The sequence below is a fragment of the Tupaia chinensis genome, unplaced genomic scaffold, assembly GCF_000334495.1.
Source record: "Tupaia chinensis unplaced genomic scaffold, TupChi_1.0 Scaffold000184_1, whole genome shotgun sequence".
NCBI lineage: Eukaryota > Metazoa > Chordata > Mammalia > Scandentia > Tupaiidae > Tupaia > Tupaia belangeri.
This window is the reverse complement of record NW_006159659.1, coordinates 4880835-4893853: the sequence shown is the minus strand read 5'-3', so window position 1 is coordinate 4893853 and position 13019 is coordinate 4880835. Positions and strand designations below refer to the sequence as shown.

The following is a 13019-nucleotide window of genomic DNA, read 5'->3' as shown; positions in this document are numbered from 1 at the left end:
CTCCTTTTAGATCTAACAGTCTTTCCTTCAAATATTTGGGTGCTCCTGTGTTAGGCACATAGATATTTATAAGAATTATATTTTCTTGATCTATTGATCCTTTTACTACAATATAGTGCCCTTCTTTGTCTCTTTGAACAGTTTTTGTTTTAAAGTCTATTTTGTAAGAAATTAGTATCGCAACTCCAGCTCTTTTTTGGTTCCCATTTGCATGGAAAAACTTTTTTCAACCCTTCACTTTCAGTCTATGTATGTCTTTATCGATGAGGTGAGTTTCCTGTAGGCAACAGATAGGGGGCCTCTGTTTTTTTATCCATTCAGCCAGTCTCTTGATTGGAGAATTTAATCCATTCACATTCAGTGTTATTATTGATGTAACTGGATCTGTTCCAACTTTTAAGTTGGCCATTGTTACAGCAGCCTTTTATTCATTTGTTTGTGTCTGTTAGCTCTTTTGTTTTCCTGGAACAGTAGTTTCTTCAGGGTTTCTTGAAGAGCTTGTGTGGTGCTGGCAAATTCTTTCAGGTCTTGTTTGTCTGAGAAGTTTGTAATCTTTCTTTCCCATATGAAGGATAATCTTGCAGGATACAATAATCTTGGTTGAAATTGTTTCTCTCTTAGCACTTTGAATATATCTTCCCATTCTTTCCTTGCTTGCATTGTTTCTGTTGAGAGGTCCAGTGTTAGCCTGATGGTATGACTTTTGTACGTCACTTCCCGTTTCTCTCTTGCCAGTTTTAGTATCATGTCTTTATCTGTGGTCTTGGATAGTCTGTCTTAGATGCACCTTGGGGAAGATCTTCTGGGGTTGATTCTAACTGGGGTCCTTTGTATTTCTCGGGTATGGATGGTTGAGTGTCTCTCTAGGCTTGGGAAATTTTCTTCCAGGATTTCAGGGAATAGATTTTTCATGCTGTTATTAGTTTCTTCACCTTCTGGGATGCCAATTATTCTGTTATTTGGGTGTTTTATGGAGTGTAGTATTTCTCGTATAGTATCCTCGTGGTTTTTTTTTTTTGTTGTTGTTGTTATTTTCTCTATCTTTTTGGTGTTTGTTTTTCCTAGGGCAGAGGTTTTATCTTCTACATCAGAGATTCGATCTTCAGCATGGTCTAATCGACTTCTAATACTTTCAAGGGAGTTTTTGATTTCATATATTCCAGACTTTATCTCTAATAGCTCCATCTGGTTCTTTTTCAGAGTGTCCATTTCTTCTTTCATATCTTGAAATGACTTTCTCATCTCCTGTAGTTCGTTGTCTCTTTTCTGTTCCATCTCGAAGAATTTGGTCACCAAAAAATGTTTGAAATCCTTCGTCTGACATTTTGGTAACATCTTCCATTAGCAGGAAAGATGGAGGGGAGTTACTCTATAACTTTGATGGAAGTATATTTCCTTGCTTATTCATACCTGAGGCTCTTCTACTTCTAGTCATTGGAAGATGTACTAACTTTTAAGTACCTCTTAGGAGAATGTTTCACTGGCTAGGAGTGTTTCTCTTTTGTTGCAAATTGATGTCTGCTGAAGTCTCTGTTCTGTTGTTTTTATTAATGTGGTCTCAAAAAAGATACTATATTCAGGTGTCTGAAGAGCAGTATCTCCTTTTTCACAGCTTGTTCCATACAAGGGAGAAACCCATAGAACCTTATATGACTAGAAAATTTCAGATCTCTGATTCTAGACCTAGCTAGTCACTCTGGCAAGATGGAAGAAGAGAAAGAGAAGATAATATAAGGGAAAAGAAAAGAGTAGAGAGGGGAATAAAGAAAAAGTTGCATGCTGCACGTTAGCGCAGCATGCGATTTCGCCAGATGCCTTCAGATGTACCTGGCTGTTGACTGCTACAGCCAAAGGGGCAGTCTGTGGGGAGAAGGAGAGGAGGAAATTTACAAAAGAATGGAGGACAGTAAAGAAAAAGAAAATGGAGAAACTGACTACTTGCCTATGGGTCTGGGTGGATTCTGGACTCAGGGGTCTGGAGGTGAGACGGTGGGGGCAGTGTTGCCCCCGCCTCTGTGAGGAAATTTACAAAAGAATGGAGGACAGTAAAGAAAAAGAAAATGGAGAAACTGACTACTTGCCTATGGGTCTGGGTGGATTCTGGACTCAGGGGTCTGGAGGTGAGACGGTGGGGGCAGTGTTGCCCCAGCCTCTGTGTCCCTTGCTGCCCAGATGCCTTCAGATGTACCTGGCTGCTGGCTGCTCAATGTTGGTTATTTCTAAGACTCCTAGTCTAAGGTATTTTGTTATATCAGCCCAAATAGACTTAACATGGAGTTAGATCTCTGTATTTTGATATGGAGTAAAGTGCAGAATAGTGTATATAAAATGTGCTCATATATAAATAAACAAAACATAAACATAAACCCTAATGTATATGTGAAATTAGCGTAAACATTATTTTCTGGAGGCACACTCTAGCACTGATGTGCTTTGATTTTCTTTTTAATAACATACTTCTGTTGGTTTTATTAAACTAATTAAAATTCTGATGGCATATATAAAAAAATTTAAGAAAAAGAAATGTAGGGGGGACCAGCAGATGGCATAATGGTTCCATTGCTGCACTCCCACATAGTTGACCATGGTTCAAGTCTTGAACCTGGTGGCTTAAAACTCAGGCCAGGTACCGATGTGTGTGCCCAAGATTCCGAGAGGAGAATGAAGAGAAGGGATTAAGGTATAGCCATTCCTCCTGGTGGGGTGATTTCTTGTTTTCTGTCTGTCTCTCCAGTGAGTGAGCGTACCTTATAGTAGAAATCTCTCTCTCTCTCAAAAAAAAAAAAAGAAAAAAGAAAAAGGGAAGGAAGGAATGTAGCTTGGAGATAAGCCTCAAATGGATAAGGTAATGCAATTTGTAAAAATTTTAGGGTTTATAAAAACATCCTCAGGCTAGCTGGTGGCATGGTGGTTAAGGTGGCTGGATATCACATGACTGACAGCACAGTTCAAGTCATGGTTGCAGCAGCATGAAAAATACACTGGGCATATATGTAAAAGGAGGGAGAAATGGAGGCTAAGGGATTGCAGCATGACTATTCTCCATGAGGAGTGTTTTCTAATTTTCTCTTTATCTCTCTCTGGTGAATGTGGGGGAAAAAAAAAGATTTTGATCCACAACCATGCTTAATATAGTCATGACTGATTAAGTTATATACCCCTTTTCTTTTTGCCTTTTTTTTTCCTTTAGTTTGCTATAGGTTGCGTGTGCTCATGTATGCAAAAGAAAGAGAGGAAGCGAGAAAGCAGCCCCCGTTGGCTGTGTTGCAATCCTATTCTCCTCCTCCATTTTCCTTTTGAGACTTTGGGCATGTACACATAGATGCCCAGCATGATCTTTCAAGTTTCTGGGTCTGAGACTCAAACTGTGAAGTCAGCCACATGGTATCCAGCTGCCTTAACCACTACACCACATGGCTGGCTCTCTTTTCTCTTTAATATAAAATAAATTGGTTGCATTACCAAGAGTTCAAACTAGATTCAATAGTAGGTATTTGATGATAAATTATTACTGTTACCTCCGATTATCCATAAATGAATTATACTTTGTAAGTTTTCCTTGGTGATTCAACTGGCTATTTTCCTTGTAGGCAGATCATAGTCTATGAATAGTGATGTGGGAAGAGAACAATCAGGCACAATGGGAGTGAATATATAGTTTTGACTGTTTTCTGAAGACATAAATCTTTTTCTTTTAAGGTTTTTGCCGTAGGCAAGTGTGCTTGCCAGAGACAATGAGAGGGAAAATGAGAAAGCACCTTTTGGGGGGATGGCCACACCATAATCCCATCTCCTTTATTCTCTTCCTGATATCCTTGGCTTGCTTGCACATGCACCTGGCAGAAGTTTCAAGTTGCCAGGTCCAGGACTCAAACTGTGCTCAACCATTTGGGAATCTAGTGCCTTAACCACTATGCCACCTGCTGCCCCCAATATAAGTCTGTTTGTTCAACAAATAGCAACCAAGAACTTCATATTCCTTAACTTTGTTGGATCTTATCTCTATTCCTGAATATGAGTATCCTCACCTCTGTCTCAACTGGGTTGGAATAATGTATCATTTTGTCTGTTGCCATATACCAATTTATTAGTTAATCATATTAATATATTATTGCAAAGCATTAATAAAGATCATGTGATCTTTTGCAGTTTTTCAAAATGGAATAGCCGTGTTGATTATCAACTATTTTTGGTACTAAACCTGTTTGCTTACTAAAAAACAAAGATGGTTTGGAGAGGGTACAAAGCCATTCATTAGTGTTTACTCTTTCTCTCTCTCTCTCTCTTTTTTTTTTTTTTTTTTCTGGAGAGGTTTTTGCTATAGGGCACTTGCCATAGAGACAGAAAGATAGAAAGTGAGAAATCTTGCAATCCCATGTGCCCAGCATGAGTTTAAACCACCAGGTCCGGGACTCGAACTGCAGTTAACTACATGAGAGTCCAGCGACATAGCCATTACGCCAACTACTGGTCCCAGTGTTTACTCTTGCCCTCCAATTTTTGAATGTTAATTGAGGAAACCAGAATTAAGTACTAACCAAATACCCCATCCCTTGTAGCACTTGATTTTTTTAGATAACATTTGTGTGTCTGAACTGATTCGTACATTGTTTTTGGGAATCAAGGACTTTGATGTTTCACAAGTGTGTTAATTTTGTTTTAAAATAAATACGAATTTGACCTAGTTCATAGTGATATAGTTTAAATTAATTTTATATTCCATCACTCCACACAGTGTTCCTCAACCTTGTTCTTTATTATTTTTTTCATTACAGTGCCAAATGACTTTGTCTTTTTTTTCTTTGTAGATTTATGGTGGATTATTTTCTGAAGATAAGTGTTGGTACAGATGCAAAGTACTGAAAATCATCAATGATGAAAAGGCAGGAAATAAATGTTTGTTTGTTTTTGCCTCAAGGAATATTTTTATTCTGCTTCTAAAATTTGATGCTTATTTAGCCCCTTATTAGTTATTCACAGTAGTAATTAGATCTAGTTCAGTGAACTTATAAATTGATTAAAAGACACATTTTCCCCCTTGGGGAATGTGTACGAAATTCATTGCTTAAAAACAAATAAGATACAGGTATATTCCTCTGAATTTAGGTTGTTAAGCAATCACCCCAGATTATCCAAAACCAGATTATATTATTTTTGGAGATTATTTTTGGTTATAGTTGGTTCTGTGCATCTCAGTTCTTAATTATGTTTGATTCTTGCTAAAGAGTAACTTAAGAGTTCATTCTATAAGAGCGATGAACAGGAAAAGAACATTTCATTGATTCTGTAGTTGGGTGTATCTTTTACTTCGTTCTGAATGTTGTTAATAATAAACATTGACTTTGCACTTTCTCATGTCTGAGTTAAATATGATGACTTTTCTTTGTGTTAATCTATTTTTGTTTTTATGAGAGAAGAGAAAGTGTATATGTGCTGCACATACATGTGCAAGTGAAGGAAGTAGAGAGAGAGAGGTAATTTTTGACAGGGTCTTGTTATGTTGCAGTTCTTCCTGCCCTCGCCTCCCAGTCACCTATGAGCACAGGTACCCATCACTGTACCTGGCTTGTTCAGGTTGGCCTGGGAACTAAACCCAGTATCCCATATGGCGTTACCCATTGCACAGTGGTGCCTGCTTGCTCACACTACCAATTGGGCCAAGCTATTTTATTTTTTGGCATTGTGATGCAGAAGATTTTTATGGGGATTTGAGGAGATGGGATTTTGTTTGGTGACTACTGTACATTGCAGGCTGTATAAAAAGTACAAGATTCTCGGGGTCAGCAGGTGGCATAGTGGTTAAAGATGCTGGACTGCCAGCTGGTCTACTGTGATTGAAGTCCCAGTCCTAGGCACAGTGGCTTGAAACTCACAATGGGTGTGTACGTGTGTGTGTGTGTGCGCACATGTGTGTACTCAAAAATCCTGAGAGGGGAATGGAGGAGAAGAGATAACAGCATAGCCATCCCCCCAGTGGGTGATTTCTTGCTTTCTGTCTCTCAGGCAAGTGCATGTGCCCTATAGCAAGAAAAAAAAAGTATAGAATAATTCCCCCCCCCCCGCCCCAGTGTTATTAATTTCTATGGCACCTATAGGATTTTTTAAATGTTTTTTTGCACATCTGTTTTCTGCACTTAAAACATCTATAGGTTTTGTAAATATTTTCCTTGGTGCAATGAAACTATTTGATTAATGTCCTAAATAGCTTTTTATTTAATTTAAAATTTCTTAAGTTATTAATGCCATAGGTAATGTTTATCTTAGTGAAACAGGTCTTTCTAAAAGACCTTTTATTTAACAACTGTAGACAGTATTTTGAATTTGGTTTTAATTGGTTGGATTTAACTTTTCTTTTAAAAAACATAGTTATTTATTTTTTTTGAGAGTTTTTTTTTTTTTTTTTTTTTTTTTTTTTTTTCTGTAGGGCACATGCGCTTTCCAGAAAGACAGAGAGAGACAGAGAGCTAGAAAGCAAGAAATGCCCCCCACCCCCACCAAGGGGGATGACCATGCCTCAATCCCTTCTCCTCTCTTCTCCTCTCGGGATCTTGGGCACGCACACACACGTATCCAGTGTGAGTTTTAGCCACCGGGTCTGAGACTCGAACCATGGTCAGTTACATGGGAGTTCAGCAACATAGCCATTATGCTAACTGCTGGTCCCAATATTTATTTATTTATTTATCCATTTATTTGTTGTGATTTTTCAAGCCACTGGGTCTGAGACTTGAACTGTGGTCAGCCATGTGGGAATCCAGCACCTTAACCACCCTGCCACCTGCTGGCCTCAGCTTTAACTTGTTAAAGTAAGAAGTGTCATGACATTTGACTTTGTAATAAATATTCTTTTTTAAATTTCACTTCTTGTAAAGAGATAGAGCTGTAGGTAAGGGTGAATGTGGTTAGTGTCCATTGTCTAGCTGGAGTGTATTGATTTTATTAAAGGAAGTTTGATAACCTTGCCTTTCTTTTCAGAATTTGTTTCCAACTTGAACATAAGAATGTTAATTGATTTTAACATTAGGAGAGAGAGTAGAACCAGAGCTTCATAGACTATATTTATTTAAAATACCAAGGTTCCCCCTCCCCCCCTCCCCAGAGATTTTTGCTATAGGGTGCTTGTGTTCCCTGGAGAGACAGAGAGAGACAGTAAGTGAGAAATCATTCCCTGGAGGGATGGCTACATCACATTCTCTTCTCTCATAATTTTGGACATGCACACACATGCACCCAGTGTGAGTTTTAAGCTACCGGGTCCAGGACTTGGATAGTGGTCAGCCACATGGGAGTCTAGCGTCTTAACTATTACGCCACCTGCTGTCCCTAAAATACCCACTTTTTTTTTTTTTTTTTTTAAAGCAAAATGAGAAATGGCATTTTGGAATTTAGCTAGTACCAAATATAGAAATCACTGTTGTTTTATGGATTTTTTTTCTAAAAATTTGAAGATATTACTAGAACTCTCTTTCTGAATGCATTTTGACAATTTGAGGGAAGATGCTATCTTTATTTATAGGTAATTAACAGGAAGCATCAAATTGGTTTCCTGAGAGGTAATCTAGCTTTAATATTAATATTCACCTCCTTTTTTTCCAGTGTTTGGTGAGGTACATTGATTATGGAAATACTGAAATTCTAAGTCGATCTGATATAGTTGAAATTCCTTTGGAGCTGCAATTTTCTAGTGTTGCAAAAAAATACAGACTTTGGGGATTACAAATTCCTTCTGGCCAAGAAGTTACCCAGTTTGATCAGGCAAGTCACATATTTTAAATATTTTTGTTAATGAAAATAAAACTTATATGTGTGAAACAAAACATAAGTGTTGCTAAATCTCACTAACTTTGTTAAGTATAAAAAGACTATTTAAATCAGTGAATAATATGTGTTTGAAAATAATTCAAAAGCAGTTATACATTTTAGCTCATGTTTGCTAGGGATACATTTTTGATGAACAAGTAAGACTGAAGTTTTTTTTTTCTTGATGTGACAACTTAAAAGGATAGTTTCTTCAATGATGGAGAAAATGAATATGCTTATTCCGTATTATTTGTTTTTGATAAAACATTTATAAAATAAAAGTAATCTTTTGCCTAGCCCTAGCCATAAATATCACAAATTCAAAATTATTAGTGGGATTATAACTAATCAGACTTCATCATTTTGACAAAGGCTTACACTGTTTGATATAGTAATTGGCAGTGATGCTCTGCTAATCTACAGTTTAAATTGATTTCCGTTGAATTTTGGGTTAGTGACCAAATTCTGGAAGGCATCTGATTCTTTCCTAACAAAGAATCCTTTCAAGGAATCCTATCTTTTCCAAAACGTGGGCAATAATGATGTTTCTTTTGGTGAGTGGTAGTACTGGCGTGGGACATTACATTGCCAAGTAGTAATCAGGTTTGTAATTGTTTCATTTAGCACTTTAGGTGGCTTATATAAAAAATGGTTTTAATCAGTATTATAAGAAACAGTAATTAAAATTTGGAAACCTTGTCTTTGCCTCTTTGTTTGCCTTGAGAAACTTGGTGTCTTGGTATAATTTTGTCTGCACTACAGTTATTTAAATATTCTAACCACATGGGTGAGCCTTGCAGAACATTGTGTTACTGTTGTGCCACTGTTTGATACTCTCTCAAATATATTTTAGATGCAAACATGTTTGGAATTAGAAGGGCCAGCAGGTGGTATGGTGATTGGGGTGCTAGATTCCCACATTGCTGAATATGGTTCAAATCTCAAACCTGGTGGTTTGACTTCACACCCTCTCTCACTCTACCCTCACCTCTGGGCAAATTTAATAAAAAAAGTAAAAAAGTAAAATAAGTAATTTTATATATATATATTTATATATATATAGTTATATATATACAATTATATATATAATATATATGTTTGTATATTTTATATATATTTTTTATTTTATATATATATACACACAGGACCAACATAGACGACCATGATTTGAGTCCTGGACCCAGTGGTTTAAACTCACTCTGGGCATGTGTGCGTGTGTGCCCAAAAATCCTGAGAGGAGATTGGAGGAGAAGGGGTTGGAGTGTGGCCATCCCCTCTGGGGAGGCATTTCTTGCTTTCTGTCTCTGTCTCTCTGGAGAGTGCTCACACCCTACAGCAAAAAGCTCTCTCAAAAAAAATATATATGTGTATATATATGCCACAGATGGATTATCAATAATTAAAAGCAAGAACCTAATTTCTCATATGCCAGTTGCACAGATGTGACCATTTTAAAATTTTGCCTATAAGAAAGTATTGAATATTTGAATTTCTGATTTCTCACATTTCGTAATTTCAATTCGGTGATCTTTAAGAATTTTGGTAATGTTTTGAGTTTTTTGTTCTGTTTTGTTCCAGTTCTTGTCGAACTTCTTTTTTCCCAGAGAGATTTTTGCTATAGGGTATATGGGTTTGCTGAAGAGACAGAGAGAAAGCAAGTAAATCCCTCCCCGGGCGGGGGGGGTGGTGGTGGTGGCCATGCCACAATCCCTTCTTCTCCATTTTCCTCTCAGCATCTTGGGCACGCATGCACATGTGCCTGGTGTGAGTTTGAAACCACTGGGTCTGGGACTCGAACCATGGTCGACTATGCAGGAGTTCAGTGATGTAACCATTATGTCATCTGCTGGTCCCTCTTGTCTGACTTTAAAACCAGAGTACCTAACCCTCCCTTTAAAACTACTTTTAAGTTTTGTTTTAATTGAGTATCTTTTTTTAGATAGGAGAAATTCATTTTTATGTGCTATAGCCGTTTAGGTCACCATTATTTTGCTTTGGGTCAAAATAGTCAACATAATTTTCTAGGTTTAAAAAAATTATTTTAGCATATTTAGTAAGTATACCTTTTACAGTTTATATCAATAAATATGACTGCCTGTAATAGATGTTAGCTCTGCTTCTGGGAAGGAAGATTTTTAGCAACTGTGTAATTGGAATACATTCATATACACACAGAAGTATGCTTGTGTACAGCCAATAACAACGAGGTAAAGATTTCTTACGTAGAGATTGTAGAATGAAGAAATACGCTTGGAGAAAAGTAGAAACAAACTAAGTAAATGTTGGTGTCGTTGGTTTATGTATTTTTTTCCCTCTATTTTTCTTAGGGCAGAACCTTTTTGGGGAGCTTGATTTTTGAAAAGGAAATAAAAATAAGAATTAAAGCAACCAATCAAGATGGAACAGTTATTGCTCAGGCGGAGTATGGCAGTGTGGATATAGGGGAAGAGGTGGCTAAGAAAGGATTTGCAGAAAAATGCAAACTCACTTCTAGCACTAACATCTCTGAGGAAAAAAAACTGGATCCTGGTCAGCTTGTTCTCAGGAACCTCAAAAGCCCTATTCCCTCTTGGGGCCACAGGTCAAAGCAGTCACCCTTCAGCAAGCCTAAGGGACGCTTAAGTGGGAAGCTGACTCTTGACTTGAAGAATGAAAATGATGCAAGAAATCATGTGACATTTCCCAAGTAAGACTGTGGCTTTTGTTTTTTTAAACCAATTTGTAATTCATGATAGAGGCCCTTGTCGTAGTAGGATAGGCGTATGGCTTATGCTTTTGGAATCCTTAACTGGTTGGACATTGTGAGAGAGGATACTGATTATTTCTGTTTTTCTTAGATGTGTTTTCTTCTCTGCTTTAGTAGTAATAGTTTCATTAAAAGCCATTTGAAAGAAAAATGTTTTCTAAATTTTTTAAAGTTCACATACCAACTTTTTTTGTCAACAATTTTGAAAGCATTTACCCAAAATTAAAACCTACTCCTAAATCTGAATTCTTCAGGCAAAGCCAGAATTTCTAATAATACTTGAAGTTTTTTCTGTGGCTTAAGAATATTTTAATGGGTTTCAGAGACTTGCCTTTTTCTTTTGTTTTTTTTTTTTGAGAGATTTTTGCTATAGGGTGCATGTGCTTGCCATAGAGAAAGAGGCAGACAGCAACAGAAAGTGAGGACTCACCCCCCAGGACGATGGCTGTGTAGCAGTCCTGCTCCTCTATTCTACTCTCGGAATCATGGGCATACATGTACACACACCCCGTGTGAATTTTAAGCTGCTGGGTCCGGAACTTGAACTGCGGTTGACTACGTGGGAGTCTAGCAGTGTAACCATTACGCCATCTACTGATACTCCTGTTTTTTAAAAAGAGAGATTTTTGCTATAGGGTGTATGTGCTTGCCAGAAAGAGCTAGAAAGAAAGAGAGAAGTCCCCCTGAGTAAGGATGGGTGGCCATGCTGCAATCCCTTCTTGTCATTCTCCTCTTGGGATTTTGGGCATACATGCACATGTGCCCATGTGAGTTTGAAGCCACCAGGTCTGGAACTTGAACCATGGTCAGCCATGTGGGAGTCCAGCAACGTAACCATTATGCCATTTGCTGGTCTTACATTTTCCTTTTTAACAGAAGAAGTTCTGTTTTCTTGTGAAATCTTGTGATGGAATTTGATTGTCCAAAAGTAGTTCCCTTTTTAGATAATTTTGATTTTTTAACTTGAAGCAGAAAGCTAGACTTGATACTTACTTATGACAAAAGCATTCTTCTGTATCATGATCCAAGCTATGATGCCATGTCTTGGATGATGTAACTGTTCAATGGGACTACACTGTGAAATGTGGTAGAGGGTAATGGGGAGGAGGGATTAGAAGAACCTGATGCAGATATGTTTTTTACTTTGTTCTCTGAAGTTGATAGTGTCATGAGAATGTTGGAATATATTTTCTTTTTGAGTGTTGTAGTCATTGTTTTTGATGAATGACTTGAGTTATAAAATCTAGTTTATAGTAAACTATTATTTAATATTGAACTAGGTAAAGGTTTTAACTTCTACAATAAACTTTAAAATAAATTACAATGTTAAAAGTCAAAGATGATTTAGATTTGTGATCTTTGTCAGCCTTATGTATTTACTTTTTAAAGTGAATATTGTTTTCAATAGGGAAAGTTTGGCTGTTGGTGACTTCAATTTAGGATCTAATGTAAGCCTGGCAAAAATTAAACAGGACCAGAAACTCATTGAAGAAAATGAAAAGCTTAAAACAGAGAAGGAAGTTCTTCTTGAAAGTTATAAGGCATTAGAATTAAAAGTAGAACAGACTGCCCAGGAGCTGCAGGTATATTCAATGGTTTAAAGTAAAAAAAAAAAATGTCCAAATGAGAAACCTTTGTACTCATCTGTTTTTATTTAATTTTCCATCACTTTCTTTTCCTTTCATTTTCCCTTCCCTTTCTTACCCTCCCTTCTCTCTTTGTATTTCCTTATATTTGCTTGATGATGAATCACCATATAAAATTTTTCATTAACCCTTCACTTACTACTTTAATAGCCATTGATGATTGTTATCTACTGCCGGGGTCCAACCTCGGCGGGGGTGGGTTGACTCGTTGGAGGTGGTGCAGGTGAACAGAAACAAAAATTATAATAAGACCTCAATGCCTCTTAGCATGTTCTCAGCCGGCCACAGCCAGAGCTAGCTCCAGGCTGCTGCACTAGTGGCTGTCAAACACACATATTTATTGAGGGATGTCTTACAGGAGTAGGAGGGGTGAGGGGGAAATAAAAGATTTACTCTACGAAACAGGGAATTCAAGGCACAGAAACAATAATCATAAAACATGATGTCTGTCTTGTTTGATTAGGTATAATCAATTACAGTTCTCAGGATGAAGGAGTCTGTTTGGTGCATTTTCTTTCTTCTTAAATCTTGATTACCGGACAGGGCCTTTTCAGGTGAGAGGGTCTTGTAGCTCAGGAGACAACACAGGGTGTTTTATTAGCAGTTTTTCATAGTTAACAGTGCACAAGGGAGAAACTGTAATTAGGTACTATCTGTTGCTTGCCTCAAACCAGATAACTTTCAGCTAAGATAGTTACTCTCCCCCTTGGAGCCTTCAGGTTTGTTTATCCTGTCATTGTTAGCCAGATCTGTCCTTCCTCTATTAACCCACAGGTCCCTGTATTTATTTGCTGAATTCTTTGTCTGTTAATCAGTGAATTCTTGTG

General features: G+C 37.3%; 1 protein-coding gene across 1 annotated transcript in view; it reads left to right on the top strand.

Annotated features, from left to right (window-relative positions):
- Window positions 1-13019, top strand: part of STK31 (serine/threonine kinase 31) — a 148045-nt gene that overhangs the window by 25946 nt on the left and 109080 nt on the right. The window contains exons 4-7 of the mRNA XM_006146687.1: window positions 4809-4883; window positions 7597-7755; window positions 10128-10486; window positions 11955-12129. Coding sequence (XP_006146749.1) covers window positions 4809-4883; window positions 7597-7755; window positions 10128-10486; window positions 11955-12129 — 768 coding nt within the window. The remainder of the gene's footprint in view (window positions 1-4808; window positions 4884-7596; window positions 7756-10127; window positions 10487-11954; window positions 12130-13019) is intronic.